We start from the raw sequence: 25642 nt of genomic DNA, 5'->3' as shown, positions 1-25642 counted from the left end.
CGCTGACAAACTATTGAGCTTGTATGGCATTCAAATCAGGCCTGTAAGTACTATACAAATTAAGGTATTCGACGCCGCTCTCTGACTCATACCGCAGGACACCAGCATCCAAGCAGACAGCGGACATGATTGGGACATATCGAAGCTGATCTCGAAGCCAATTAAATACAAGTTGCGCAACATGAGCAAGAGCATGACACTTTATCAGAAGGCCAAATGGGCGATGGAAGATAAGGACAAATTCGAAACTATATCGAGAACTTCAGTGCCTCGAACGATTCGCTCCAGAAGTTGTGTCCGCAGGGGACAGAAGAGATCATGAGAACTTACCTAGCCACCGACTTTCTATCGATCCAAAATCAAAACACCTATCTTGAAGACGTCGTAAAGGACATCGCAAAGATGGGAAGCGACAAAGAGGACCAACCGTCACAAAACAGTCTGAACACACTTGCTAAAATGGTAGCCATAAAAGCAATTAAAAATGGGGAGGCACTTAGGCAAGATAAGGTACCAGAGATCCAAGCAGAAGAGTTGGAGATGAAATCACCGGGGATGGCAGTCTGGAACAAGATGAAAGAAGCGGTATATGTTGAAGGCAGGAACTACCAACATGCAAGCGATGCACAACAAAATCAACGCTCTCCCGAGGACCATGTTCTCCAATTAGCGCGTCTTCTATACAATTCCGAATGGACAGCACTCTTACTTTCACTGGATTGTGTTGGAATTGTAAGACGCCCGGATGTTCATCAAATCGACTTCATATACAGACTTCCAGGTCAGCTTGGTAAATCAAAGCCGCTTTCGCCCTACGAAGACACTACATTCAGGGGTCCCAAACCCCTTTCAGAGCTCCTAAGTACCCCGACCTTTCAATTGACCTTGGCACAGAAATTCGAGGTAGGCAAGAGACTCGTCGAAAGTATTAGTCTCATGCATGCAAACGGATGGCTTCACAAGAACTTGCGAGCGAGCTCCGTCATCTTCTTTCCACAGGAATCAAGCGACGCGGGCCTCTCGGACCGCCCACTTATCCTCAAGCGTCCACACATCTCCCGTTTCGAATTTTCGAGGCCCGAGCCAATCCAATCTGAGGTCCCTGCGAGGGGCGCTCCGGGATCGACATCCCGTCTCGAAGAGCTTTTGAGGACTGCGCCTCGTCCCTCAATGATTTCTCTCCCGATAAACTGGAATGAAGGTCAAGCTGAGGCACGAACTGGAGATCTGATGAGCGCCAATCATGCTTTCACATCCGCTCGTGCTGAAATTCAACTTGATTACTATCATCATCCAGCGAAATTCGCTTCGTTGAATCGACACTACTGTTACGCGTACGACGGCTACTCTTTGGGTATCTTGCTTATTGAGATTGGATGTTCCAACACAATGCTGAACCTTGAAAAAATCCTGAATCAGACTCTCGCCTATACGCCTATCAATGCTCCGTACGATGTTCGGCGTAACATATACAATCAAGTCATTCCGTATTTAATGTTTCTGTGTGGAGACCTATACGCAGAGGCAGTCGGCCTCTGCTTGATGCTAGAGCCACTTGAGGATGACCAGACTTGCCGTCAGCAGCAAGAGCTTTGCGTCAAAGTCGCTGCAATACTTGAGCGTTGTTGCGCCTGAAGCGAGTATAGTGGAATGTGACAGTACCGGAGAAAAGTCATCACGGACTCCCAAAAAAGAGCCAGTCTGGCAAAATGGATGTTCTATTTCTGGCTTGATAGATTGGAGTGCTAGGTAGCGTGTTCACGATAGTCATTGAAATCCGAGGCAGGTGTATTCGAACCACCGTGATACAAAACTCAAAGGCTGATGAGAGATGTGAGAGAGACGGAAGATATTCCATACTGCGATATTCGCCGTGATCCAAGATGCGGCAAATGCTAGGGAATCACTCACTAATACCACCAAAAGCGTCTTGATCAGCAGCCATGGTCATTCCAGACGAAGTAATCAAAGATCCATCTGCATTGAAGAAGAAAGGCAGAAAACTACCCGTCTCCAAAAGGCAAGGGATAACTGTCAGACTGTGAACAGTCAGGTTAATTGCATAAATGGTTGGCATTTATGTGACTGATCAACCGTATCTGTCTATTTGTGTTCCCTGCCTGTTTATATAGACTTTAAACTATGTTAGAAAGGTCCCTCCTAAATCGAACTCGGTAGGCACATATCTAGCCAGCCGTTGGATGATATGTCTTGTATACCTGTAGAGCGCCTTCTATGCTCTGAACAATCCCGAAGAAAACAGTCAAGATCAACACAAGGATCGCTACCCAGAAGGTGGACCACTGCAGCCTATTCCGTCTATCATACCATAACTGCGAGAATGTGCTCGGCTTGGTCTTTTCGTCGAAGGCCTCCTTAAGGATAATCAGGCGATCGCGCCAGAATCTGAATTTCTCGATTTGTCTGTCGTTAGGTCTGAGGCCGCCGCATTTAATCAAATGGCTATCTAGATGAGGATATCTGGTGCATTTCTTTCGGAACCACTTGACAGTTCTCTTTTCAGATTGTGGAAACAATAGAGCAATGGTTCGGAGAGTTTCTTCGACTATCTCAGAAGGCAAAGTCGAGCATGCCGAGCTACATTGTCAGATAACTTCACCATAATCTGCAAGGACGACGAATTATACCTACCTCTGCTGACATTTCAAGAAGGACGCATGGTGGAAAATAGCAACCCTTCGCTCGCTGTCGTCGGTGAGAAGGAGGTGATCCTCAAGTTTGCTCGTCCAGTCGACGCGAATGCGTCCCAGTCGTTCCAAATTCCGGCCCTTGAATGAGAAGTCCAATTTGACATGGGTCTTGTCCTGGCTGGGCTGGTTGAAGTGCGCTCTCAGGAACTCGTTCAATGGGCCCTGTGCCCATATCAGCGGTTCTCCTCCGCGACCCGCAGTGCAGCATGGTACACCGACATTAACCATCGATACTAGCCGGGCTGCAAGGTCAACAGAATTGTTCAACCGTACTGTCCTATCAAGGTCCATTTCTCCACCCAAGTCTGGATACTTCAAGCTCAATCGGCATATGATATCTTCTCTAGATGCTCCTTGCAGGATCTGTGTTGCAAGTTCGCAAATGTCGTGGTGAGTGCTAACAAGGATATGTTCCTCATCGTGACCCGCATGACTGCATTGTTGTCCATAATAGGCAAGGTAGGCCGCTCCGTCGTACTCAGCCTCATGGGATCTAAAATCGTCGCAAAGATTCCATAGTCGTGCCAGAAGTGCAAATTTATCCTCTGAGGAAGGTGGAAAAAGTGTGTTCTCAAAAAAACCCATATTTTCCGTGTCTCAGAGTCTCCAACTAGGAATGATCTAGCATACCCATTCAAAGCAGTGTTGAATCGAATCAGGTTCTTTATAACTTGCAACGCCGTTCACTGCCTTTTCAGCACAGCCTCATCACGCCCTGAAGAGGTGTACAGGACATTCCTCCCACATTTGGGCATAACAGCCTCTCTCTTATTGGACGACTTACCCGTACTCGGGCAATGTTGCGCCTGGCTTGAAACTCCGTCAAATCTACTGGATGCTATCCTCTCTTGCTGCCCAACCTTTCAGCGCCCCAAATTAGTGACCCTTATCCTCAAACTTCATGACATGCCGGCCGGCTCTCAACTTCTCATGGAAGTCCATTTCACCTCGTGAATTCTTCAGGCTGCGAAGTCTTGGATCGAAAGTATTGTGTACGTTCAGCACTCATGGGATGCCATGAATAACTTTATTAGAAGGCCGGCGGCAAACCTCTTTAGCACAGGGGAACTCGATTGGCCCAATTCCAGAGATTCGATAGGTAGCCTTATCGAGTCAAACGGCAGTTCCAGTCTGTGGAGAGCTAAAGGGCCTGCCAGAAAAACATTGATTGAATTGAAGGCTAGGGTTATACGACTTATCAACGCGTGCGGCTACGAGGAACCAAGCTCCGCAATCTGGACGTTTTGGCTTTGCATGACCGGCGATTGTGAAGAGAAAGCTCGGCCACACTTGTTGTTCGTACACAACGACCGTGCCGTCTACCAGAAATATCGAAGCTTGATCAAGGATAGCGGACTGATGAAAGATTACCCCAGTGTGACGATTGGAGAGAAAAATACGCTCAAGTTGCTTGCAACGGGAATGGTTGCTCGCGTTCGACCATTGGCGGCCACAACCAGTGACATAGCTTCTATGATCAGTATATTTGGCAACAGGATATTCGTGGGTCCTTCGTCCGCATCCACATCTCCAAACCATGTTGCCACTGTTGGGGGGATTATCAGGCACGGTAGTGATGTTTTCATCTTCTCTGCTGGACACCCTTTCAGCTCCAGTCCAGATACCTCCGAATCTCAAACGGAGCGTCCCATGAAAGAGGGACACACTGAGAAGCCTGGAGGTGCCGCAACCATGAAAACGCTTAACGAGGCAGGGTCACGTCAACTGGACCAGGTCAGAGGACGGTTTGCTCCAGACTTACACATGCACGCCTTGGACTTGGCAACCGCTTCGCATCTTCGACTTAACCTCAGCAAATCTCAGACAGCACACAATCAACCAACCGGCCAAATAAAAGGAGACGAGGCATTCGGCTTGGCACAGATTCAGCGGTTGCAGCGTGATCAATTTGCCGAGAAAGAAACGAACCCCATCGTTTCCAGCAATTTGGACTATGCACTTGTCAGACTTGCGGATGGTGGAGTGGTCGAGAACTTACTTGCCAACACTCCGTTAAACAACCGGAGGTCTACGGGGACCCTACGGAGGACCAACATTATCGTACCAGACTCAGATGATGACGCCATCGATGTTTTCTGTTGTACTGCGTCTGGGGGACTTCTGACTGGAACGCTGGATGGCACGCTTTCGCATATCCGTCTACCAAACAGCAGCACGTTCCACGAAGTCTATGAAATTCAGTTCGATGCCCCTCTTGCGCAAGGCGACTGTGGCTCATGGGTACTGGATGCAGGAACTGGTGACCTCTACGGCCATATAATCGCCGGCTGTGAACGCGAGGGGATCGCATATATCATGCCTGCTCGAGACGTTTTCGACAACGTACAGGCACGCCTTAACCAGGGTCTGCTAGTAGATTCTGACCTTGTCCTGGAAACATTGTTGACATCCGAATGCCCAGCGTTCTCGGCCGACGCCGCGCAGACGTCCACAGGTCCAGAAGAGCGCGAAATAGCATTACAAATAGCAAATCCAACAACACCAGGTGTTGCATCTGAGTGCACCCAGCACAGTCACGCCATCTCCCAGGGGCAGAAGGGGCTCCATCAGTCAGCGTCCGAGCTTCGTCCTTGTGTAGAGCCATGCAGAGCGTCATGCAAAATGACTGTTCATAGTGCATATTATGGACCATCATACGAGGATGTACAAAGGTCAGGAGAGGTTTGCATAGAATCTGACGCAGTAAGAACGATGCCCGAATCCGATCCCTCCCCCCAACCTCAACCTCAGCTTCCGCCCGAAAGCACAGCACACGTCGATGGGTGGCCTGCCGAGTTCAAGAGACGACGAAACTTAGATTTAGCAATGGAGAACAGACCTTACATTGACGTGGCGGAGGAATCTCGTCACCTTCGGGACATGATCAGCGAGTTCATGCAAGATCCTGAAGGATACGGCGGCTCCGACCCCCGAGCGGATAAGGTGAGAGACTTCTGTTTGGGAACGAGCCTGGGCGCTATCCGAGACCAACAGGCAGCGCCTTATGTGGCGTGGCTGGATGAAAGGAGTTTTGAAAATGGCCAGTGCTGTCCACGGGCTTACCGTGGACCGCTGACAGCGCGCGAGCTTTACGCTCAGTTGAGAAAGCCGGTAGGACACCCCTTCCTAGATCCGAACAGCCATGGAATGTTACTCACGTCTTTGGGTGTAGCGCTTTCGACCTCGGTCAGCTCCGGAAATGGGACACGACGAGAATCTATCGAAAATGGTTGCTCCGATGAATATCAAGCGTCGACGTATGAGATATCTTCGCCATTTCAATCCCACAAACGCAATGGAAAATCTCAACGAGACAAAAACTCAAAAGCCAGCCAGTTCTTTCAGTAAAGGGGTACAGAGTATGGAGCCAGATGCAGAGCGGCGGCTAATGTTCGTGGCCCTTTACCAGCCACTCTAATTATCGGTATTTTCTATTCTCTCCTCGTGCTAATATATTCGCAGATTCATCACCGATTTAGACCCAGCAAGCATCTATGCCTTGATATCCACGGTTTCCAAAACCCAGGCCGCCCCTCTTCGAGACGCAATATACAAGCATTTGGCATTCCAGGCGCACTTCGATGCATCGTTTTCGGTCAGTACCATTTCAGGTTCAGCGGGAATGCCAGTACTAATCAAATGATGGTTACTAGTTGGGCGGATTTCACGGGTTCCAGCTCGTTTTTCACCTGCCATACTTCGCATGGAGGAGGTCGTCCACTCAACCAAGGCTAGATGACCGTCGCTATGCAGACGGACGCCCATTAAGAGATATGGTGGATGTCTCTTTCCTGGACCCGCGTCAGATCAATGGCCGCGACTGCCTTCACGAGGCCCAAATATCTTGCGTCGTAGCCGGCCTGGACGACCATCGATGGGTCGCTTACTGCTTTGTTGACACTTACTTCGACGGCGAAGATGAATGGAGGGAAAGTGTGGTTGAGTATCACAGGGACCGGGAGTCTGAATATGGCTTTAACGCCGACCCCCTCACATACGGCAACGTCGACGCGGATATGCCAATCCGGGATCCCAGAGAATATTTTCTCAGGGTTCTTGAGCATCGACTCTATCAAGTCCGGCGCGAATGGTTAACGGTAATTGACAAGATAAAAGAAGATGTGCAGCGACAAGACCATGTGAGTCCCAACTTATCTTTTTCATTTTCCGTGGGTTGTTCTCCTCTCCACACCTGATGCACAAGACATCGCCGTGAGACATATCAACGCAACTTGGAATCCAACTCGATTAGCACGTCGTCGTAATATTCTAGGCACACTAGTTCTGGTATTGATTCATCATACAGGATCGAGCAAACGACATTACAAAACGAAAACTACCTCGAACCTTCGATCAGCACGAGCGCGAGGAGCTCAGGAGGTCACTTGAATGGTGTTTGGAATTCATGAGACTGTCGACACAGCTGCGCGATACATTGGGTCGGACTCTTGCTGGCTACGAGAAATTCGACCATCAATATCTCTCCTCCTGGCATTGCGGCGCTCGGTCTCTCGACGCCATCCAAACAACATTCAATGAACTTGCATTGATGAAGTCTGAACTCGAAGCTGTGTTGCAGCGTTGTACCGGAATGGTTCGCAGTGTAAGCCCCTATGATTATCACACCACGCTGTTTGCATTCCTTCAGGAGCACTAACCTAAGGCTCATTGTACAGCTTGAGTTCCATCTCAATACTAGCATTCAACAGTTTGAGCTGCTCCAGCTCCAGCTCAATATAGGATCCAGGAAGATGGATGAGAGCGTCGGACACTTCTCCTGGTTGATGATGGTATGTTCACCGCGTCCCGCCATTTAAATTAACTTGTGCCTGCTAATTTCTGTGACGCTACTTTAGGTTTACGTCTCCCCGATAGCAATTGCAACGAGCGTCTTCTCCATGGATCCGGTGGTGATCCCGTTTGTACAACGATCTTTCGGATCTTTCCTCGCCGTGATATTGGTGCTCTCTTTTACCGGACTAGTGGTTCATTCCCTTGTATTATGGGGCATACGAGTCAATCCTCGTTTGATCAAGAACTCTGGGTTTCGAACGGAAAATTTGCTGCGCCTCACTCAAAGACCTCGGCAGCCTTCAGCGAAAAAGTTGCTTGAAGACACAGTCTGAATTCCTTTGCATACGACGAGCGGATGGAATTTGCAATTGCGGGGGCAGTGTTGTTGTCCGAGGAGGAATGCGCGCGCCAAGCCGCGCGTTGCTACGATTCGTTATGAAAAAAAAAGTAATAATAATAATGTTATTGGAAGATGTATATCTTGACTGCATGTTCTGGCAGTCCAAAAAGAGGGATAGCTGTCAGCGGTTGAACTCTTTTGAAGTCTTCGACGCTCCGGCGACGAACTCCGCCTGACAGCCACAAGGCTCTCGAGCCAAGATCGAGTCGCCTCAGTCCTTAACCACACCATGACAGTCTTGCGCAAGAGAGAAGGCCCAGGGAATGCTCGGCGGACGGCAAGTCACGAGTGGAAGATGGAGGACAGCTATTCCCCCGATATCACCAATGTACCCACGTACCTGCTAGTAGGTGCAAGGGTCCTCCGTACCTGGTAGCCACAGAAAGGCTCCGTATCACTTCAGCTGACGCTGTTTGCTCCTCTCTACACCTCGGTGCACCGGCCCTTCAGGGGGAGGGACTTCGCGCTGCATCTAAATTGACTAGCTACCTTCCTACAAGGACAGGTAGGTAGTTAGGCAGGTCTCGGAGGTACATACCGTGCCGAGTATTTTACTCCGTCATCTACTTCATGCCTTCCTTCGGTCCTTAGTCCGATGCCCAGCGTTCGGTAATAGTGCTGAAGATAATGGAGCAGCCAGGCTATGTACAAGCTACCAGCCACAAGCTCCGGCGGCGATAAGCATAAGATGCTAATTGATCCTTCCCCCAGAGGGGGAGAAGGGCAGAATTGCCAAAGGGGTAATAGCGCAAAAGGGCAAAGGGGCACTTCTGGTATGGGGGTTGGTAGTGGGGGGATTAGATCTAGACTACGAAGGATTCGGAGTGCGAACCAAGGAAGGGAGGAGGCATGGAGGTGAGAATGAGGATGAGGATGAGAACGAGAATGCCACATCCGGAGATAGAGAACCTGAGACCGAAGCGGGGCCGAGAACCCGGACTTTGATGGGTACCACAAGCAACCAACTAGGCGGTTGCCATTCACACTGGGGACAGCCTGACAGGTACCCGGAGACCTCGAGCGCGCTGGGTCCTAAGGTGCGGACCGCGACCGGCCGCGAGAGCGACGGTGGTGGTGAGGGTGAGCATGAAACATAGGTAAGCAGGATTATCTAATGTTCGCAGGAACGAACGAAAAGGTGAACTGTTGAAGACGCGAAAAGGGCAATTCGGGGGCCATCGAAGGGGGATATAGGTACAGTAGGTAAGGAGTAATTATTCGCACCGAGGTGCCTGATTAGGGTAATATTCATCCCGGCAAAATATACCGATTTTCAACCAGGTAATGGCGGAATCAACGAGTGAGGATGATGACAGTCCTGCAACGGGGAACCTGCACTGCACTACGCTGCCCTTTGGAATCCCAATGCCATGCGGATGGATTTCCTCCACGAAAGGCAATTAACACTTAGTTCTGTCATCTACCCAGTACCCTACTAGTATCCGCTATCGTTAGCCAGATAGTTAGCTTCCATGCGTAGTCAGCAGTCGTCACCAGCGCCAGGGGGGGCATAATAAGTAATGTTGACAATGGATCAGTGATGACGGCTTATGATCTACATAGCTATGTACCAAGCTACAAAACGACAGACGTGGGTACGTGCGTATGTACAGCGTACTCGGTCCGCAGTATGCACCCCGTTCCACCGTAGAGGCTAGAGGACGGATCATCATCACGGAGAAGATAGGGATGGGATGAGATGACGGACGAGGATCATCAATTTCATTTCTCATTTCTCCTCTGATGGCGATTATTACATGCATACCAACACAGTAGAATCGGTGGCCGATCGTGGTCCCTTTCATTATTGTGAGGAATTTTGGTGAGATGCTTCGTGTAGTTTTCCGTCAGGAAACGCCGGAATGAAATCGTTTAGCAGCATCGCCGCGGCTCACTAGAGTACGAGCGAGATGTCGTATTTCAAATGTCGTTGCGTGTTGCGTGTTGCGTGCTGTTTGTTGCTTATCTCAAATGCCAGTCCCGCATGTGAAGGGGGCGGAGGAGCAAAGGGAAAGGGAAATTAAATGATGACGGGAATATTTCCCGGTGCGCCCTTTGTTAGTAATTATGTGCCTGGCAAGCGTCCCGTAGGGCTCAATGGGAAGGGAGTGACAGATGGATGTCATGGCGAAAACTCTGGTGGCTGCGTGACTGGCTACCAAGGTTCTGTACAAGCAGGTCGTTAAATCGGTGGCTGAACGTTTTAAACAGTTTACTACCGTACCTGGCACAGAGTTTACTGGGTACCCAGGCCCCGGTTCCTGGGGGTGGGCAGCGTTGGCTTCACGTGCAAACGACCTCGTAGCGTAGACTTGCCTCATCAGGCCAGCCACGCCCCTGCTCCTGTGATGCCTGTGCCAGCCTCCGCCAGCCAAGCGAGGCAGCGCGCTGAGTGGTGAGGGGCCAGTGGAGAGGGTGATTGCGAGGTCGCCCCGCAGGGCTCGCACGCGCTACTGCATTTTGCCTAGCCTGGGTCCCTACCGGGTACCGATCTCGTGGTGCCGTGCACATGTGCTGCGCCTTCTGATGAAACTTTTATTGCGAGCTCAAGAAAGTCAAAGGTCTCAGGTCGAGCAGGTGACGATGGTGACAGCAAAAGTCAAAACTGCGTTGCCGTTACATGGGGGTGGGTGGACAGAAATAACCTGAGACCACCTGGACGCGCTGGGTTCTAGGCATGCGACGTCAGAGAGACAGCAGAGACAGCAGAGACAGCAGAGACAGCAGAGACAGCGAGGAGGAATCAAGGGTCAAAAGAATGCAGAAGGAAAAATCTCGTCTGATTGACCGTGCACGCACTAGCTGCTGTTATACATGGGGTATCATATCAAAATCGTCATCGTGTGGACCACCGTGGTGGCATCCGAAGCAGGCTGCTGCTCCAGGCCCTCCCGCTCTCTTCAGTCTGGTTTCTGAAGATGCCAATAATATCCCTCCCCAGACATAGGAAATGGCGCCATGTGCTTCTGTAGATCGCTCGCTTTGCCTTTTGCTTTTCCAAACCCCCCCAAAGTCGGTTGGAGTGACAGTGATGGTACATTAGTGCATGCGTGTGATCAGTGTGTCACATGAACCATGCTGGGCCTTCGCTCATGCGAGTATCCGTATACTGCTGAAGCACTCGAATATGCATATTGTGGGCCGTAGTTGTACGAGTAGTCGTATTGCTGTTCTTGGAGATCCCGCAGCAGCTCCTCCTCCAAGTCCTCTTCCTGGTCGAGCAAGTCTTCCACTGCCGTGGCAACTCTGTCATGCGCCAACCTCAGACCTTCGGTGGTATCGACCCCGGAGACGGTGCAGATGCTGAGGATGGAATTGAGTTGCGATCGTTGAGTCTGAAACTGAGCTTCGATTCTCTTGGAGGCAGAGATGATGGATGCGTATGGCGTTGGGGACTGGGCAATAGGTGAAGATGCCACGGGGCTGGACGGTGCGGAGGAGACCGGCGAGTTGGTAGGTGTGCCGGTGGTTAGATTGTAACGAGCCGAGAGGGGAGAATGGGAGGCGATCAGAGTTGCCAATTTCCAGATATCGCAGTAGATGCATGGTTCTGAGCAAGCCGACAACAGGATCTTTTGCGTAGCGGCCAGTTGCTGTTGGGTGGCGACAAGAGGGCGGAGGCCCCTCAGAAGAGCGGGCTTTGCTCTGCACGGTGAAGCCATTGTGTTGTGGACGGACTGCGAGGATAATGGGATTGTTGAGGTAGATATCGGAATGGTTCTGTCGAGCGGGGGTTGGGTAGTGGAATTCGACGAGATTGATGTCTGAGATGTGGGAGCACGGACACTGTCGATCTCTGGTCGGTGAGGCGAGGGGATGCTGAGGCAGATGGGAGAGGGAAAGATATATCCCATCTCACTCTGGTGCTCGGAGGTTATGTGATGACTACTTTAGCCGTTTGGGATGGGCATCATCATATGTATGTAAGCAGGTGACTCCATGGAGCCATCGTGCCCTGTCTTCACTCACCGTCACCTGCGTTGAAACGCGGTCGGGATCACAATGCAGCCACGCATCTGAACCCCCAAACAAGGGATGGCGGGAACCAGGTAGCATTGTGCAGGTCGAATGGGAAACATTGTTTACGGATTCCACCACGTGGAGAAACAGGGATGGGTGGATGTGTGGGAGCAGCTGGCACGGTGAGCGGGAGAAACAAAAGCAAAAGGACAAAAGGGCCCAAAGGGCCAAAAGGGCACAAGCCAGCCAATGTTGCCAGTGAAGCGGTGACATTCGGATTGAAGCCACCACAGATGAAGATCCGTTACTAGGCGCCTCGCTTAGGGCCCTAAGTGGTCCAGCCGGTGCCCGTAAAGGTGGGTGCGGTGGCTCTTGGTTGCCCTGCGGTGGCCCTGGTGACCCAACCGGGCCAAGTGACGTGCAGCCTGGGCGACATGGCATGAACGAGGGGCAACCATTGGCACCACCCGTGGACGCTGGCCAGGCAGACTTCCACCGTCAGCGGTGAGCCTACTAGCCTCCTTGTCCTTGTTACTTAGGTACTAGCCCTGAGAGCCCTGAGAGCCCCGAGAGCTCTGACCGACCTACTGCTAGCCCTCCAGCCCTCCAGCCCTCCAGCCCACCAGCCCACCAGCCTAAGAGCCCTGCTAAGTAACGAAAATTACCCTTGTACCCAGCACAGTAGATAGGAGGCGTTAGTCATGCCTTCCCCTGCCCATTTGGTCAAGACTCACGTCCCCTTTCACACGCGCTCTTCATTTCTCCCTCGCAGCTCTCACTTATTATTGCCCGCACCGCCAATTCATTCTCCCATCCACTTGATTGCTAACGCGGAAAATAAAATGCTTTGCCTCTTGCTCAACCCTCACTCCGTCATTTCCCCTCATTGTTATTCCGCCTTAGGACGAGGCAATACTGCAGCCAGACGGAATTCCAGATGATTACGGAGTGCCGGGTCTTGTCACCCTTCAGCAGCCCAACTAGTGAGGCAGCCCTCCAGCCGCTCCAATCTCTCATCCCTTGTCCCTTGCACAGTCGTCGCATTGCTTCTCTTCTCCACGGTAGCAGGTGGTATGTAGGCGTCAACCTCAATCAACACAACACTTGCCCAATTCGTCCCGTGGCCTCTGCACTCTCGACGTTTTCGCGTCATTCCCCCCCCCCCCAATGATTCACCCGTTGCCTTCTTGCTGGAGCCTGATTTGAATTCATTTCCAAATCTACCTCCTCCACGACATTCAGCTTTCTGAAGAGCCGCTGCAGAGTTACACGGCATCTGCTCTGCTCCTGTCCGCCCCATGATGGCTAAATTTCGGACTTCCATCCTCTGCCTCCACCAAACTTCTGCTAACTTCTCCGCTGTCAGCCCTACTTTCACGCTCCACTTGGCACTCACTCGTCCTCGTCTGCGACATTGACGTCTCATTGTCCGCATCAAGAGCGTCGGTATCATCGACTCATTCTCTTCTTGTCGCTGTCTCGGTGCCTCGAGACAAGCAGCGTATCCCCACCGTCGTCTCTTAAAGTGATGGGCACTAAAGTACAGCTCTGGTGACAAGGCAGGCCTTGGGATAATCATCACTGTCTCAAATCACGGGTGAATACGAGATTCTATACGACCTAACCCAACCGGCCTGCCCTCCAATACTTGGCACACAAACCCATATTTTTCGTCTCCTTCGTTTATCAGCATTGTTGCATCTTGTACCACAACATGACCTTTTGAGTCATTCCCGGTTGGGGATGCGGTAATGGGACCACCCAAGCATAGCATGTGCAGCGGCTTTATTTGTATGTTTTTTGAGGACATGAGTTAACCGTGGTCTAGATCAAAATTGTTCTAGAACAATTTCCAAGCCACTCCGTCTCAGAAAGGTAGGTCCAAGGGATTTGATCTCCGTTGGTGCTGGGAAGTTCCAGCTCCTCTTCCCTTTCTAAAACAGGGGCCGTTGACTCATGAACAAAGAGTCTTCCTACTCCTCACAATGTCTCGCCTTGGATCGAGACATGCTCGACTTGACAGTTCCCTGGAGAAAAGGATATTGAGAGTCATTCTCGGGGCCTGTCATCGTGGCTTGTCTAGCTTTCGTTTACACTGCCCAGAAGCAGATGTATAACAAACTTGTACGAAGTTAAATTTTCGAAACGACGTCCAGACAAGTTAGTGAAGTGACACACATTGGTAGCAGCCGAGAGCCATGTTCTGAAAGGCCGCACCACGACCCACGCACATGAACTCCGGTGAGTGAAAATGAATCAATTCTCTGCCATGGACGTTGCGCAACGGGTGACACACGCAACGTTCACGCCGATATCTGCAAGGGGCATCGCCAATCCACCCACAGCCATCGCCCTTATCTCCTCATTGCACAGCATCAGCATGATCCTCCGTTCCTGCATTCTTGCGCTCACCGCCTATCACCGGTCAAAAACCCTGCACAACAAAAAGAAAAAGGGAAGGGCCACTCCACTTGGTTCGAGAGAAACGCTGCCGCATGCCTCTCGATTCCCATTCATTGGCCCGTGTCAACGGCCCAGTCGGGATTGAAATCGGATCGGACGTGAAGTCGCTGTGGCCCCCACGCACGAACGACCAAGAACGAAAAGAGATGAGAGAAGGAAGCAGGAACAGGGCAAGGGGCGAAGTCTGTGTGTGTGTGTGTGTGTGTGTTGGGGGGAGGGAGGTTACAACGCCGCTTGTGCGAAGCCGCTGAACGACTACTCGATCCGGTGCATGGATGGATGGATGGATGAATGAATGAATGAATGAATGAATGAATGAATGAATGAATGAATGAATGAATGAATGAACAAACGATCGGGCGGTGATCCGTCAAGTTGGAGTCGATGGACACACTCGAAATATCGCTAAGTATTATACACCATTTTAACCATCTTACACTGATGAGAAAAATGACCGGGATAAACTCTCAACATCTCCACGCAAGCCCTGCACATCGAGTCATCGACTAGGGAGCCAGGACGGTAGCTAGGTCCGTCCATACACTGATCAATATATTCCATCTTGCATCTCATGTACACGTATATAACCGTCTATATAAACTTGACTCAGAAATATATCTAGGTACACACGGAGCTACCTATCTCCATACCTATATGAATACATTACTCCTACCCCAACCTTGACTTTGACTGAAATATACTCTGTAGCGAGAAGTCGCAAGAGAACTCACTGCTTTTCAATTGGTGGGATCGCCCGGCGGATATACAGACACCGTGCCCCTAGGGAGCGTACACGTCTACGGAGATGGCCTTTGTACGTGAGTAGAAGGAAGGAAGAGTTGTCCAGGCCACTTGTGAGTTAACTTTACTCACTGACTAGGGCTACTTATTCGGCTCGCTATGGTGGTCAGGAACCAAAATACATTTAATTTCTCGTTCCTCTCGACGGGGGTATACCGGGGCCAATTCTATACTGGGTATTGTTCAATGATGTACTTGGTTCGGTGTGTATCTTGTATCTCATGCAGCAGCTCTGGTCACGTCTACTAGCATATTCCTCATCCCCTTGGCCCGTTGACTTTTGACTTTCCATGCTTGTGAGCTCTGACCACGTACTACTTGGCTTGCCGTAGCAAATCCGATCCAAGTCCCAGTTTGAGCATGTTCAGAACTGAGATTTGTCTCTAGGTAACGTATTCCACTTTTCGCCCACAGCATAGCTCCATGTAGGCACGCCCGCTAGACGTCAATCTGCTGGTCGCGTTTAGACATGGCAAATCCATTCTCAGAGTATCCCAGTGGCGAGACTAGTATCTTGGCGGTGGAGGCGCACCATAGCCACCTTGTCCCTGCGGCGGATATCCTCCTTGCGGGGGATATCCTCCCTGTGGCCCACCCTGAGGAGGTCGTCCATACCCGCCCGGTGGTTGTTGTCCATAGCCTCCCTGAGGCTGGCCATAACCACCCTGCTGACCAGGATATCCGCCCTGCCCAGGCGGTCCACCATACCCGCCTTGAGGCTGTCCGTATCCTCCACCTGGAGCACCACCATATTGTCCTGGAGGAGCACCGTAGCCGCCACCTGGAGGACCTCCGTAGCCGCCGGCACCGCCTTGAGGAGGTCGTGCGCCAGCTTTCTCATCTTTAGTGTCGTAGCTTGAGTCGATACTACCGAGCAGGAGTTTGATGAGCCAGAGTTCGGGCGAGAGTTGAACGGGTGGGTTAGCACGGGACATTTCGTCGGCTTCAACCTCGTAGTCTGTGTGGCACGTCAGCACCTCGAAAGAAATTGAAATTGACTTGATGGTCTGGTTCTCCAAGCAGGAACGGGTGAAGACTTACTGGAGGTGCAATCAATGACATCACCAATCGAAGGCTCTTCGTCAAGCTTGCTCAGAAACTCCCTTGCCTTGAGATCGTTGCCCACTTGCGCAAACTGGAATGCCAACGCTCCCTTGCCGTACCGTGGGTTACGTGCCAACTCGCTCGACGCCGAGGAGATGATCTTGGCCACATCCGCCGAGCTTTCACCCGTAGGCTGACCGTCTGTGATGGTGATAACCAAAACAGGCTTGCGCAAAGTTCCACGTCGGGCATTCTCAAGCACCAGAGGGCCAAGAATTTTGTTCTGCAATTCGCGACCCATGGGGGTAAGGCCGGAGAAGCGGGTGCGTGCAATCATCTCGTTGACTTGTTGCTCATTGCGAATGTTGTTACCCTGGTCTGGAGAGTTCATGAAGCGGACTTGAATACCGTCGTCGTCGAAGAGGCTAGTAGCGAATGCGACGCGCGACAATATCAACTTCAGGTCATCAATGCGCTCACCGTTTTCTTCGAATTGCATGGACCCGCTATCATCAATGTACAAGATGACGTCGTAGAGGGCCAATTTGACAATATCAGAGGCTATTTCGGGAGAGATTCGCCATGCTGCGGCCAACTGAGCGACTTGTTGAGCGGCGCGGTTAGCGATCTGGTCAAGCATCGGATGACCGGGTGGGTAGAAGTTTTGAAGTCCTTTCTCTTGAATGGTGGCTTGGAGAAGCTGCTTGTATGCGCCTGCGTTGCCCACGGGAGCTACAGGGGCGCCGCCCGGAGGACCACCGCCATACTGCTGAGGGGGAGGACCGCCGCCATATTGCTGAGGAGCCCCCCCGGGAGCCGGACCACCAGGGTAGGGAGGTTGCTGGCCCTGGAGACAAAGAGGTGTTAGTTTCACAATTCGTCAAGGTCACGCGTGTGTAAACACGAAGCAAGGGTGCAATGTGCTGCGACGAACATATCCATATCCGCCACTTGGCTGCGGCTGTTGATACTGCTGTTGCCCATATTGGTTCTGTGGTGGTTGGTACTGCGACTGGTATGACTGATATGCTGGTTGTGGTGATTGATATCCTCCTTGTTGCTGTTGGGGCGCTTGCCACTGCGGAGGTTGGTAGGGTTGGGGTGATGCACCTGGTCTGGGAGGAAGAGCAGGCTGATTGTATGGCGGTTGAGAGGGGTACGGCGACTGCGGGGGTGGCGCACCAGGATAAGCACCTCCGGGCTGAGTAGTCTGGGCGATGCGAGAGAACTTGCTCATGGTTTGTGGAAGAGATAGTTTTGAAGTTGGCGATGGAGAAGTGTCGAGAAGGAGAGGGAGGTTAAGAATGGATGAAGTCGGTGGCGGTTGCGGTTGCGGTTGCGGTACGAGGCACTCCGTATTGTGGGCGCAGTGAGGACAGAACTGGGATGACGCAACACAGAAGGGAGAATTTGGTGGATTGAGATTCCAGATCACGCCGCCAAAATAAAATTGGTGGGAAAGACCGGAACCACGCTTACCGGTTGACCTGGTTTAGGAGCACCAGCACCAGGAGCAGACGTCGGAGGACCCCCTGGATATGCTTGATATTGCTGCTGGCCCGGCTAAACAACAACGGAGCCATGTCAGTCTTTGCTAGCCCAGCGCACTCTTACAAAGGTTGACTCACGTATCCACCACCAGGAGCAGCTCCAGGAGGAGGAGCACCACCACCAGCTACTGGAGGGCCACCGGGATAGGCAGCCTGCGCTGCGGCAAGTTTGGAAGCTAGCTATCCGCGTCATCAGCCATGGCAACCTGTTTTGATTGCAGAAACCAAGATGGGAGGCGAGGCGCGAACAGGGTGATTTGGGCGTGAAAATTGAACTGGGACAAGGAGGATTCGGTGTTTGGTATTGGTGCGGGGCACATCGAGGGGGTGAAGGTGAGTCGAGGGGGGACGGGAAGAGGGAACTTACACCCATGATTGAGCGCTGTCTGGTTGCAAGATGCTGGGAGAAAGAATAGAAGAGATGAGAGGAGAGGAGAAGAGAGAGGGAAGATTCTTTTAAAGGAAGAAGACCAAGGATACCGACTGTCACAACTTGATGTTTGCGCTGATGTTGGTCACGTCTTGGATCTCAGCTTCACCAAACAAACAGGCACAGGACAGTGAAAGACAGGGAAGGGATAGCCTGCACAGTTAGTGACAGGGCTGTGCTGCAGGGGTCAATGAGGGGGCATAGCAGGGATTGAAGGGGGGAGGCCTTAGCTGCCTGGGTACCTATGAGGAGCTATGAGCCATGTTCTTAGGTACCACCAGCACCTACTGGGTACTAGGTAGCTGCCGGGGTGCCCTTGAGCCAATAACCCGACCTACCACTGGTCACCAGCCACCAGCCACAGTCTTCACGTGCACGATTCGTCGACAAACTCAACACCACGCCACCACAACATAGACAACTTCCGATTGGCCTATGCTTGCACAGCCTCGTCTCGCTACACGAACTGCTGGACCTGGTCGCTGGTTCCACCCCTGAACAGCCACAGCCCCCTTCCAGCATCAAGACCGACCCTTCCCTTATGACTCCCATATGCTCCGTACACAGGAAAACACAAACTCTATGATGCTGCTATGCATACCATATCATCCCCTCCCTCTCCCACTTTTCCCTCACGGAACCCCCTCCACAGCTCCTCGCTCCAGTCCCAGTGTCAGGACATACATACACATGTACATACTCTACTGTAGACTACTGTACTCCTTAGATTAGATTAGATGAGACAACTGCCTTCTCGCTTAACCTGCCGTCTCCCCAATGTCGCCGCTTTATCTGCCGGTTTATTCTGTTCGCCTCTTGGTTCGAGAGCGCAAGTTCCAACATGTCAACGACGTCGCCCCATCATCTACGAACATCTAACACAATTGTACTACAGCCAGTCTACACTAGACTCCAACTCGTTGAAATCTTGAAGATCTTAACTGGAGTATTTTGGTGCCACCAGCATCTCCGCTTTCCGCAGACAAGGCTAGCCCGTTATCCGCGTCAGCAGCGCCATCTAGCAACGTCCTTTGAATCTGCCTGGAGTGGCCGATCTTTAGCAAAATGCCCAATTATACTGCACCCCAAAGATCATCAATATCTCAATTTGTGAGCTTCACGCAGACAAAGGAAAGCATAGCTGCGAGGGTGCGTAAATTGGAGTTTCTGGGAGGGCAACTGACTGAGGATGGCCGCAGTTTCTTAAATCACACGACTGGAACGTGGAAAGAGCACTTGATTCGTAAGTCGACCATTCCCTTCCTCTTCTATCTTGCCCACCTGAGAGGCAGAGGCGCATACTGGATTGGAAGACTTGGAGTGAGGTTGCTTCGGCTGTGATTTGCCGAGCCCTGGCCTTACCTGGCCTTGCCTTACCTGGCCTTGCGCGGACTTGGGCGCAGATTGAAGAGGGCACGACAAGAAGAATGAACCGACTGCGTGTTTCTCGAAGCCGCTGTCACTCACTGATGGCGGACACGGACGTGATCCTCAGCCTCGCTTCCTAACTCGAAGGCTGCGTCCGTGGCTGCCAAGACTGTTGCATCACCGCAGTCGCAGTCGGTTACTTCAGGCGCCGAGCTGCTGGCTCATCTTCTCTTGCTCCTTCCTTCCTCACTCCAGCCACTACATCGGCCCTCTCGGTTGACCAGGGATCCTATTTCTTCTCATCATCCGCGTATGTTGCATCCGTCAGCTTATCACTATGCCAACGAAACGCAAATCCACCGACCTTCCCCCCTCACAGGACCCGAAGGCACCCAGAGACAAAAAAGTCAAGCCTACGGCCTCCCACTCGGCCCAGATTGACAGAATCAAGTCGGCGATGGCTGTCGCTCCAGTCATGACGAACCTCTCTGCGAGGCTGGCAGCGAGAACCAAGTCAGGCAAAAGTGGTGGCAAGCCGAATCGTTCGAAGGCGTCAGGGTCTGTGCATGACTTGTTGCCGATCAAGAGTAACTGACACAAACTCCGTTGTAGGTTTTATCAGAGTGGATCCACCAACAATGCTGTCCCCCCACTGCAGCACAATCTCAACAAGCTCTTTGACCAGTATCGTGGTATGGTGTTTCGCCGAGGCGTGGCAGTGAAGAATCATCACTAACTTGCCCCCGTAGACAATCCCAAGGATGCTCCAGACACGATCGGCATAGAAGGGGCTCAGAAATACTTGAGCGATATCGGTGTAGAACTGGACGAAGTTGCTCACTTGGGCATCTGTGACCTGGTGCAATGTCCCTCCATCGGCGAATTCGAGCGCGAATCTTTCATTTCCGGCTGGCGAAGCGTTTCCATAGGCGACAAGGCATATGATACCGCAGCACGACAGGCACAGTACGTTGAGGTGATTAGGAAGAAACTGGCGGATAATCCGGCATACTTCAAACAAGTCTACCGCAATGCATTCAAGCTTGCCAAGCCTGAAGGCCAACGCAGTGTTCCGATGGATTCGGCAATCGACTTCTGGAACATGTTGTTTCGCCAGGGCAAAGGTGGGATCGAGTGGAACTCTCCTACGACCAAGTGGTTGGACCTGTGGTGCGAGTTCTACGAGTCTCAGAGTAAGAGACCGGTCAACAAAGATCTGTGGAACATGGTTGGTGAATTGGTCATGAAGACGAAAGAGCCCGGTGGAGAGACTCTGAGTTGGTGGACAGAAGACGGTGCATGGCCTATGGCAATCGACGACTTTGTCACCTTCATAAAAGAGAAGAGAAAGAGGGCCGGTGACAGTATGGATACAAGCTGAAGAAGCCAAGCTGCATCCCTGAAATCACGCCCCATTTCTGCTAGAGGATTGTTCCCGAAGTTATGCATATTCGTACGCGTGCGGATGCTCGAGCCCGGGTCAGGACAGGTGTCTACCTGGGTAGCCATGCTCATATTGTTTTACCGCTCTTGAGCCAGAAGATCGAGTTTACAGCCGATAGCCAGCACATGAAGATATTGCGGCATGCCATCAACGAACATTGGGAATCCCAACTGCTTTTCTTCTTTTTTGGGGGGGGGGGGGGGGGCTGGCAAGGCTGGCCAGTTATAGACCGTCACGTGGGTCGGAAGAGGCTGACTAAGGCAACGGGCTCCTGTGGTCGGGCTGCGCGACTAGTCCGTTCGCTTCGCTCGCCTCACTGTCTCGATAGAATTTCGGCGGCTGCGTGACACTCCTTCACCCAAGATACTCCATACTCTTTGCTTAATCTGCATCATTCTCCCACCTTGTTGCAAAATCTATTTCAATACTCAAAAACTTCCCTAGGAGCGATATCTGGCTAGACTGTTAGTTCGTCGATCTTTAACTTTGCTGTTTGAAACTCCCCATTAGCACTCTTCATCCCCTCGACCTCGTCTCCAGACATGATCCCCGCTTTCTCTCAAGCTCGAAGCATTCGCACTTCTCGCGGGCCCAGGCCATTGTGATCTCCTACAACCACACGACCGGCTTCAATTGTCACTGACGACATCTACGCTGAGCTTCCACACTATGCGTGGTCCGCACACGTAATACTCGACTTGTCCAGATCGACTGCCGCCCAGCCCTCGGACGAGACCTATCTTTTGCCTGTGTAGCCTCATTAGCGACTTTGACACGCAATGCACAGAAGATGCCTATACCTTCGAGGGAGGTTCTGACCCTCCGTTTGATCTTCGATTGTGACGGGGACGAAGAGGAAGAATATGCTACATCGGAAGATCCTCCCCATCCCTCATCTCTCCTTCGTCTGCCCGTTGAGCTCCGCCTCAAGATCCTCCGCTACCTTTTGCGCATAGACCGCAACCGCAAAGCTCACACTCGCCGCCCGCCCCAGAACAGTATTTCCGAACTGCTCTATCTGAATCCGAGGCGCATTCTCGAGGCCGCGCCCTTTAAGCACAAGGGAAATCAAGAGATCAATGGGAGTCCACCAGTCATAAATAGCTGCCAGCTACACCCGGCCATCCTGAAAACATGCAAACAACTCTATTTAGAGGGCAAGACGGTCTTGTACACGGAGAACAAAGTGGTCGGTCTGCAGTCAGGAATCCGAGGGCTCGGCGCGAAGCTGAAAAACTATGGTATCCCAGTCTTCGGACCTTTTCCATCGTCCAGGTTGATAAGTGCACCTTATGACGCATCTAAGCCCTGCCAGTCCAGATTTGACCCTGTCATGCTCTTCAGTGGGGGCAATACAAAGCCAGATGCCCCATTTTATATCTGCAGCTCCAAGGATTCGGCGGATTTCATGCACGCCCTTTGGATCATGGTCAAATGTCCTTTTGCACGGGGCATGGGATACAATTTGTCGCTATCGGCAGAGCCACGGTATCGTCATGTCAACCGGACTGACAGCTTTGTGAGGTTTGCCGTGTTGCCATGGCTACACAATCATATCAACTCGATCAGCTTTCACAGTCCAGCCCCAGAAATCCTGTCAGAAGACAGACCACAGGTAACTTCAGATGCATGCAACAGTCGGGTAACTCCCCTCCGTGATGACCTCGCAAAACATGTCCTCGCAAGCAAGGCCGAGCCTAACCTGCACACCTACAGAGCCATCTGTGCTTATCTTGAGCAGGTCCTGCTTCAAGGGGAGATCTGCGTCGATCAAGGGAATTTTGTTAGTGGAGAGCTCCTTTTTGAGCGTGTGTGCTATGAGGCTTCCAGCATTGTCCGCACCAGAACGAGCAAGCTAGTTGATGTGTCGTCTAAGAGCAAGGATGGCATCAATCGCGTTTGCAAGCTAATTGCAGTCAGTGCTTACAGACTGTGCGAGCTGCGCAGCGGCGCATTGGCCCGGCTCATCTCGAAAAGACTCCAAAACTTACAAGCAAATGGGCCGGTTGCTCTTGAGCCAAAGCGCTGTGACAACTGCCAGGTCACCGAAATTCCAAAGGAAGAAGAGGGCGAATCGCCGGATGACTCCGCATCAGCTACCAACGAGGACACATCATCCGTCGAATCCGGTTCCGATGCACAAACTAGCATCAGTGAGGAGAGCAGCAAGAAACCTGACGGCGTCTCCGCGGGCGATCAGCCCGATAAAGCACAAGTAACAACCACCGTCTCAACTCGGCCACGGACATATTTCGTTCCAAGAACCACACGCCTGGAGCCACAGTTGGCTGGTGATCTCGCCCTTACAAGTGGTCTTCTTGCACTCCGACTACCGTGCGCGTCGCCGGTGCCGGAATGGAATATACGTCTAGACATCATGCTTTTGCGACTCTTTGCTGAGAGAAATGACACCCCTAATGCGACGTGGAGCCTTCGTCGCATCCAGAGCAATGGTACTGTCGAATTGCAGAGTATGAAGCAGAAAAACAAGACGGGTGACAAAAAATGGCAGGCTCTAAGCGACTTGGTGCATGATTTGGCGCAGCAGCTGAGACCAGGTGGTACCAGAAGTTCATTCTACGAAACGGCAGATAAATGCCAGAAAGTTGTCACATTGTTGTGGGGAGAACGATTGATTCCTAAGAAGGGTTTTAATGGGTTAATCTGGACATTCAGATGGGCTGGATAAAGGATACAAGATACGCTTGAAGCAAAGCGAGGGGGAAACAGATGCAGTTCAGCATTTCAGGGTGCTATTCTTTTCTATTTTGTTGCATTTTTCAGGCATGGCGCTGGGGTTGGGACATCTCGAGGACCAAGCGAATGGGATCTTTTGTTCTTTGACGATCGGCAACGAATGAACATGACGGTGACATGACCATAACCACGACCATGACCACGAAGCCCAACTAACTATCTACCCAGGCTTTCCATGAACTATGTCTTTGTTGAAGTGTATGGTGCTGAGAGGGGTTATTTCGCCTGTGAAGAGTATGTTTTGCTTCACACTATCTGGGTAGGTAGTACGAACGTGTAATATAAGTCACTCGTCCTTAGCCTGCCAAATCATTGCGGCTCCATTTACAACAAATAATCTACATTGCAGGCATCCAGTGGCATCTCAAATACCTTCACCGCCGCCAAAGGCTGTGGTTACACAATGGCATAAGCCGACACACCCATCTCCCAACAGCTGAATGACAACACTCCGACGTACAGTGGGGGAGGGTCTTATCATCTCAGGTAGTCAAGCAAGAAACGACAGACGGACCTCATCCAGCCTTCCTGCCCAATGCTCTCTGCCTGTGTGCTGCCCCTTTATGTGCGTAGCCCTGTCAGCAACCCTAGGCCTACGCACTGATTGGCTAGCCTTGCAGAAAATGTCACCGCCTCCAAAGATCAGTGCACGATGAACATCGCCTTCTTGGAATTTATCTCGGACTGGCTCAGCATGAAGCCGACATGCAGGCAGAAGCAAACAATCCACCCACGGCGAAGCGGCAGCGAGGCCCGACTCACCGACAGACTTGTGCTCTAGTAATGCCACTGCAGAACGATTTCCCTTCATATTTCTTTTTCATTCCCCCCCCGTTCTTGGGGTTCTATATATCGGATCCTTCCCCCTCGAGACTTGGCACTTTGTTTGTCGCAGAGAGGTCAACCATGGCTAGGCGTTCACACGTTCTCCCTTCTACAGATTTTACTACTGTGTCTATGTTAAGACATGTCTTTGTTGGAAGAGGGTGTAAATGGCGCCCAATGCGGTTCTGAATAACAATAGCTGTCGTCGGTCTCGTCGGCAGCACGAGCCTACCCGTCAGGCAATCTCTCGAACGATCTTATCTATATATACAGGTGTGACACCCCCCCCAGGACGGAGCGCCGTGAGGCTTCAAGGTTTAACGCAGCAATGCAGGAAGCAAAACCCAACATCACCATAATGGATAACACAACCCTAGGACCGTGAAGCGGATAATCCAATTCCTCTACACGGGGGATTAGGACGCTTATGAACGTGAGTCAAGGCTACCCACGGAAACACAACGGGTACATATCTAATACCATTCAGTCGCAGCATTTATCGCTTCCCCGCCGACCACTACGCCGATTGCTGCTGCCGTGCATCACGCTCAGTCGGACTGTGTCTGTCTGTCTGCTGATCAAGGCTTCATTCACCTATCTCCTTACCCTTTCACTCGAGTGAGATGTTCGAAGATTTCCCAAAGAACGTCGCCACCATCTTTGTCTGCTTTACTGTATCTCCCCCCTTCAAACCGTGCGCCAGGTCGAACAGTGCCGCAAGCTCTTAAAAGACCAGGCCCTGATCAAGCCCGACGCGGTCATTGGCGGGTTGGTTGTCTCGGACCTTGCAGTCGCTACTAGGGATTTGCTGCCCACCACGATACGGTGATCTCCACAAAGTCCTACGCCGAAGAAGTGATGCGGGAGAAAGACCGTCAGAAGGCCAGGTTCTTGTTACATACTATCCAAGTACCACCAAGGCCCAACGCTCCCTTTTCCCGACCCACATTTACATATATCGTACACAATGGCAGCGCCGTCAGATTCCCTGCCCACCCCTCAGGCCTTACCAGGACAGAAAAGCGAAAAAAGGAACTTTTCCGTCTTCACCTTCCTTCCCAATCTCTCTAGATTGATCCAAATCTGCCCCTTGCC

The 25642-nt window shown here is 51.6% G+C and overlaps 7 protein-coding genes across 7 annotated transcripts; 4 read left to right on the top strand and 3 right to left on the bottom strand.

The window, feature by feature from the left end:
• Nucleotides 1–402: 402 nt before the first annotated feature.
• On the top strand, nt 403–1635 carry A1O5_11596 (uncharacterized protein; the record flags this gene model as incomplete). Its single annotated transcript, XM_007752168.1, has 1 exon — nt 403–1635. One exon carries the CDS (start codon nt 403–405, stop codon nt 1633–1635), a length of 1233 nt encoding a protein of 410 aa, XP_007750358.1.
• Nucleotides 1636–2186: 551 nt separating this feature from the next.
• A1O5_11595 (uncharacterized protein) lies at nt 2187–3296 on the bottom strand (the record flags this gene model as incomplete). The annotated part of the gene is made up of 2 exons (XM_007752167.1): nt 2187–2598; nt 2653–3296. The coding sequence occupies 2 exons, from the start codon at nt 3294–3296 to the stop codon at nt 2187–2189; spliced, it is 1056 nt and encodes a 351-aa protein (XP_007750357.1).
• A 669-nt stretch (nt 3297–3965) lies between these two features.
• A1O5_11594 (uncharacterized protein) lies at nt 3966–7368 on the top strand (the record flags this gene model as incomplete). The annotated part of the gene is made up of 5 exons (XM_007752166.1): nt 3966–5822; nt 5884–6101; nt 6174–6306; nt 6365–6850; nt 7018–7368. The coding sequence occupies 5 exons, from the start codon at nt 3966–3968 to the stop codon at nt 7366–7368; spliced, it is 3045 nt and encodes a 1014-aa protein (XP_007750356.1).
• Nucleotides 7369–10961: 3593 nt separating this feature from the next.
• Nucleotides 10962–11567, bottom strand: A1O5_11593 (uncharacterized protein; the record flags this gene model as incomplete). Its single annotated transcript, XM_007752165.1, has 1 exon — nt 10962–11567. The coding sequence occupies one exon, from the start codon at nt 11565–11567 to the stop codon at nt 10962–10964; it is 606 nt and encodes a 201-aa protein (XP_007750355.1).
• Nucleotides 11568–15635: 4068 nt separating this feature from the next.
• Nucleotides 15636–17410, bottom strand: A1O5_11592 (uncharacterized protein; the record flags this gene model as incomplete). The annotated part of the gene is made up of 3 exons (XM_007752164.1): nt 15636–16087; nt 16171–17020; nt 17108–17410. The coding sequence occupies 3 exons, from the start codon at nt 17408–17410 to the stop codon at nt 15636–15638; spliced, it is 1605 nt and encodes a 534-aa protein (XP_007750354.1).
• Nucleotides 17411–19858: 2448 nt separating this feature from the next.
• On the top strand, nt 19859–20902 carry A1O5_11591 (uncharacterized protein; the record flags this gene model as incomplete). The annotated part of the gene is made up of 3 exons (XM_007752163.1): nt 19859–20079; nt 20134–20213; nt 20271–20902. 3 exons carry the CDS (start codon nt 19859–19861, stop codon nt 20900–20902), a joined length of 933 nt encoding a protein of 310 aa, XP_007750353.1.
• An 853-nt stretch (nt 20903–21755) lies between these two features.
• On the top strand, nt 21756–23654 carry A1O5_11590 (uncharacterized protein; the record flags this gene model as incomplete). The annotated part of the gene is made up of 1 exon (XM_007752162.1): nt 21756–23654. The coding sequence occupies one exon, from the start codon at nt 21756–21758 to the stop codon at nt 23652–23654; it is 1899 nt and encodes a 632-aa protein (XP_007750352.1).
• Nucleotides 23655–25642: the final 1988 nt, after the last annotated feature.

The sequence above is a fragment of the Cladophialophora psammophila genome (assembly GCF_000585535.1).
Source record: "Cladophialophora psammophila CBS 110553 chromosome Unknown aczJe-supercont1.27, whole genome shotgun sequence".
Taxonomy (NCBI): Eukaryota; Fungi; Ascomycota; class Eurotiomycetes; order Chaetothyriales; family Herpotrichiellaceae; genus Cladophialophora; species Cladophialophora psammophila.
This window is presented reverse-complemented; position numbering and strand designations above follow the sequence as displayed.